Source organism: Megalops cyprinoides, chromosome 5 (assembly GCF_013368585.1).
Source record: "Megalops cyprinoides isolate fMegCyp1 chromosome 5, fMegCyp1.pri, whole genome shotgun sequence".
NCBI classification, from domain to species: Eukaryota; Metazoa; Chordata; class Actinopteri; order Elopiformes; family Megalopidae; genus Megalops; species Megalops cyprinoides.
Genome location: NC_050587.1, coordinates 24,151,302 through 24,155,773, shown reverse-complemented (window position 1 = coordinate 24,155,773; position 4,472 = coordinate 24,151,302). Strand labels below are relative to the sequence as shown.

General features: G+C 50.0%; 1 protein-coding gene across 1 annotated transcript; it reads right to left on the bottom strand.

Annotated features, from left to right (window-relative positions):
- Positions 1-223: 223 nt before the first annotated feature.
- ccn1l1 (cellular communication network factor 1, like 1) lies at positions 224-4,174 on the bottom strand. The gene is made up of 5 exons (XM_036528797.1): positions 4,097-4,174; positions 2,412-2,625; positions 1,523-1,870; positions 1,097-1,299; positions 224-992 (listed from the first exon to the last, which is right to left on the bottom strand). Exons 1-5 carry the CDS (start codon positions 4,172-4,174, stop codon positions 690-692), a joined length of 1,146 nt encoding a protein of 381 aa, XP_036384690.1. The 3' UTR covers positions 224-689.
- Positions 4,175-4,472: the final 298 nt, after the last annotated feature.

The following is a 4,472-nucleotide window of genomic DNA, read 5'->3' as shown; positions in this document are numbered from 1 at the left end:
AACAGCTTTGGAAGGTCTCTCTCTTCACAATCTTTGCCACTTGGGCAAGTTCTCTTTCATATGAGAGAATTAAAACAGCAGGCAAACACACATAACAGTCAGAAAAGGAATTGGTTATGTCAAGGTTTTTAGAATCGTATTACCTCACAAAGGACTACATAAATACTCAACAAAAGATATGTGAAGTCCAGAGGTGACCAGAGTCAGTTTCAGCAGGGGGACAGATTACAATGTTTTCTTTTTTGAATGAGTCTGCAGGGTTAGAGATAAAACCAGCAGAGCTTCCACAATGTCAAAAACTGAGGAGGAGCACCTGGTTGACACAGTCCATTGGATGCATGGTACGTGCTTCCAAATATCCGGACACCCAGGCACTGCAATGCAGCGAGGAACCTAAAGTGCAAGAGAATGGCCTGTGTGTGAGCTGGAATGGCAGCCTGCTGGAGGACAGGGGGAACTAAGCAGAGTGAGTGATGAGGACCCCTTCTGTCTTGGAGGGGAAAGGCATGTAGGGAACATATATGGAAGGGAGAGATGTGGGGCAGTTAGGGGGCCTCTTGCTGTAAGGTGGGGGTGTGGGGTAAAGTCACAACCCAAATAACCACAAATAACCACACCCCCCCACAGCCACACCAGCATCTTGGGAGCACGGCCAGGTCCAATCAGCCCATGACGGGTGAGCAGGGAGCTCAGCGCTCGAAGGTGTGGATGTCGCTGTGCGAGCTGACGGACAGCGCGGGTGCAGGGCTCTGGTCTCGGCAGGCATCGCTACAGGAGCAGCGCTGGATCCACATGACGTTGCGGGTGAAGCTCTCCCCGGCGGGGCAGTGGAAGCGCAGCCTGACCGTGCGGGTCAGGGAGGGGGTGCAGCAGCGCCCGTCCGTGCAGGAGCCGCAGGTGCGGGGCCGGTACCGCCTCGCCGTGGAGCAGCCCGCGAACCGGATCCGTATCGCCTTCTCCGGCCTCACGGTCCTCTGGCATTTCTTCCCTCTCTGGGAAGGAGAGCGGAAAAAACGGGGTCAAACATGCAGCCAGTCAGTGGCACGCGGTGTTAACGATGCAATGTGGGTCAGACAAGGAGCCTCCGGCGTCTTACCCTGAAGGGAGGGGCCAGCACAGGCTCGCACAGCCGGACCTGGCACAGTCGCGTCTCCCTGACCAGCCGGCAGTCTGTGTTGCTGTTGGTCACCCTGCTGGACACGCCCATACCGCACGAGGCGGAGCAAGGGGACCAGTCTGTGGTCTGTGGGAAGCACTTGGAGGTGATCAGCCCCTGAGATTCAGACAGGGACTTCCACTCTGTGGGAGACACACGGGCAGAGAGTGGTGAGAGACAGACACTGGCCAAGATACAGGAGCAGAAATAGATACTGACACAGGCCAAGACACAGGCACAAACAAAGGCCCAAACACAGGATCACAGACATGTTCTGACACAAGAAATGAGTCAAGCACCCACTGACACAGATGTGGGTGCAGAGTTGTGTAGATACTGGGATTGATATTGTGAGGGGCTCTGTACCTTGTGGGGCTGAAGAGCTGGTGTCTCGGGGCATGAGTGCCAGCATCAGCTCATTGCCGGCCGGGTCGGGGTGTCGGTTGGGGACAGGCATGTGGCGAGGCGCCCCCGCGTCCTCGCTGATGTGGTTACTGTCGTCACAGAACCACTCCTCACAGCACCCGCCAGGGGGCCTGGCCAGGCGGGGGTTGGCGCAGCGCCAGTCGGGCAGAGGCACCTGGTGCGGGCACAGGGGCATGCAGCCCACCACCCCGTCCATGCAGCTGCACTGGTGCTGGCAGCTGGGCTGGAAGTCCTCGCCGTGCTGGTAGACACGGCCATTGAGCTCGCAGGGTCGGCCTTGTGCTTCAGCTGTAGGGGGCAGCAGTGAGCACCGCATCAGCACGCACGAATCGGATCCACAGTCCGACCACAATGCTCCTAGTCCTTCACTTCTATATGTAGTTAAGCAAAGGTTCCGTTTATTTTCTGTTCTTACCCTGGCATTGAGTTAGTTCCAACAGCTGTCACAACTACTGAAAGAAAGAATTCAAGACTTGCCCTAATTGCCTTCTACTTACATAGACTTAAGGACAAAGTGTATCATGGTTTTATTGAATCCAGGCTCCAGTCTGACTGATGTGGAGTTCATTTGTTATGTTTCAGCGTTTAAACTTCTACTCTCAATTGTAATCACTGACATAAGGAGAGATTAACATGTCTAGCACCATTGCCCTTCCATTAGCCATACCAAATTTGTGACTGCCATTTCTGTACATTCTGCCCTAAACACCAAGTATAAATCATGTTCAGACCTTCATCACATAATAAGGTTTGGCTAGCTGATCCTGGTTCAGGCTTTGAGCTGCAGAGCGACTACACAGCAAGCTTCCAGACTCGCAGATGCCTTTACCTCGACACAGCCCACGCTCCGGATCCCCCCCGGCCCCTAGGTGGCAGTGTAGGCCCTTGATGTGGTCGCAGGGCTGGCTGGGGCCGCAGTCCTGGTTGAACTGTCGGGCACACACCTTGCAACAGCCACACCCATCTGTGACTGTGCTGACGCCCGGTGGGCACGAGAGCGGAACGGGCGGGCAGGAGCACTCCAGTGGGCAGCCTGCCTCCACCTGGAGCGCAAAACAGGAAGTGGAGGGGCGGGGCATGAGAACACATTACAACTGCACAAATATAACAAAGACATCAGTGAGTTGTGATAGCCGGTTCCAATCCCAGAAAGGATACTGCTGTTGAGCTTCATGTGAATTACATCTATAAAAAACATTAATCTATGAAAATATTCAAAAGGTCATGCTATCCCAAGATATCTAGCAAATAAAAGCAAGATCCATCCTTTACAGAGCTGTCCCTTCAAAAGACTTTTTTTTCTACCCTGTAAATCACTGGCCAATCCAAATCCAGGAAACCATGATCAAAGGTATGTTCGACACATCCATTTTCTGTGCTGTCCCAATCAGCACTGTTCCCACTAGAGGAAGAGTGCTTGTTAAATAAAATAAAAACAAGGTGAGGACAGTCTGCACTTCTCTGGCTCTCAGAGCAGCCAATCACAGTCACACTCTGACAGACACTCTGTAGCTTCCTCTATAGAGTCACTTCCTCACGTTTAGACAACACACTATTGTCCAGGCTGTCTGACAATGTCAAACACAAACACGCAGTCCTTGAAAGAGTGGCTTGTGTTTATGCCTGCTGTACAGCGGTCGAGCCCCTCGCCTTACGCACCTAACTGTAGCTGTGTGTGTGTGTGTGTGTGTGTGTGTGTGTGTGTCTGGTGGGGGGGGGGGGGGGGGGGGGGGTTTCTTTAAACAGGAGTCTGTTAAACATGATTTAGCCCCATGACTTCTTGAGACAACCAACAGCTTATTCAAATGCGACTTTACAACAGTTATTGCAACCCAACAAGATGCCAGATAAGAATAACCCTGTGTGAGGACAACATATACCACAGTAATCCCTGAAAAATGGATGGAAAGGTAAAAAATGAAATAGAATTATCTAAATTTTCATTTCTTAAAAAAATAAAGAAACCACTGTTCAAGGCAATCCAAATGCAAACAGCAATCCCTGTATTGCAAAAGTTGTGTGCTTATTTAAAATAAATTCTGTGATGTTTTTCATAGTGATATTGTGCATTGAGCTGTGTTAATCTGAAGTAAATGTAATCTGAAATTGAGAATCACATGCAGAGTCACAGTAACATGCAAGTATAAAAGAGAACATGGAAGCATATTATTATTACTATTATTACTTTGTAGATCCCCCCGACTTCCAAAGCTTGGAGCTTTTTACATATTATATATCTATTATATATATATTTACATCTACTAGATGCTTACTAAAGCAATTGAGGTTACTGTCAGTATCTTGCTCAAGGGCACAATGTCAGTGCCTCATCTGGGATTCAACCCTGCAACCTTGCTGTTGTGTGCCAAGTTCCAACATTGAAATGCTGACCTATGCAAGCCAGTTGAAAGGGTGATAGAAATACGCAGCCACACATGAAGTGGAGAAAGGGATTTGCATTTGAGACAGACAGAAAGAGAGGAGACAGGTGCATATCACCATTTCAAAACTCACCATCAGAGCAGCGCAGGAAAGTAACACCAGGACAGGAAAGCTTGCTTGTTGTACGCTCTCAGAAAACATGTCCTTCATCTTGCTTTTCTCAGATAAGTAAAAAAAATATCTCTAAAAGAGAGTGCCACCCTTATAAAATCTGAATACAGATTTCAGAGCCCCAGAGCAGTGTGGGTGAGCAGTGACACCAGCTGTCAGAGGATGAAACCTGACGTCTGCACGTTCCTCAATCCAAAGAGGAGTCTCTCTGCGTCTGTCTTTCTGTCTGTCTGTCTGCCTGTGGCCTCTGCGTTTGGGTGCCCAGAGGGGTCTGGTTTGGTCTCTTCTCTCCCTTCTCTCTTTTGAAAGTCTCTGGAGGTGCTGCACTCTGCTTCAT

Excerpts from the sequence above, each read along its gene's own strand:
- ccn1l1 (XM_036528797.1), bottom strand. The coding sequence starts at position 4,174 with ATGAAGGACATGTTTTCTGAGAGCGTACAACAAGCAAGCTTTCCTGTC. Across the intron at positions 2,626-4,096 it reads TTTCCTGCGCTGCTCTGATG|GTGGAGGCAGGCTGCCCACT; the intron begins GTGAGTTTTGAA and ends TTTGCGCTCCAG. Across the intron at positions 1,300-1,522 it reads CAGCTCTTCAGCCCCACAAG|AGTGGAAGTCCCTGTCTGAA; the intron begins GTACAGAGCCCC and ends TGTCTCCCACAG.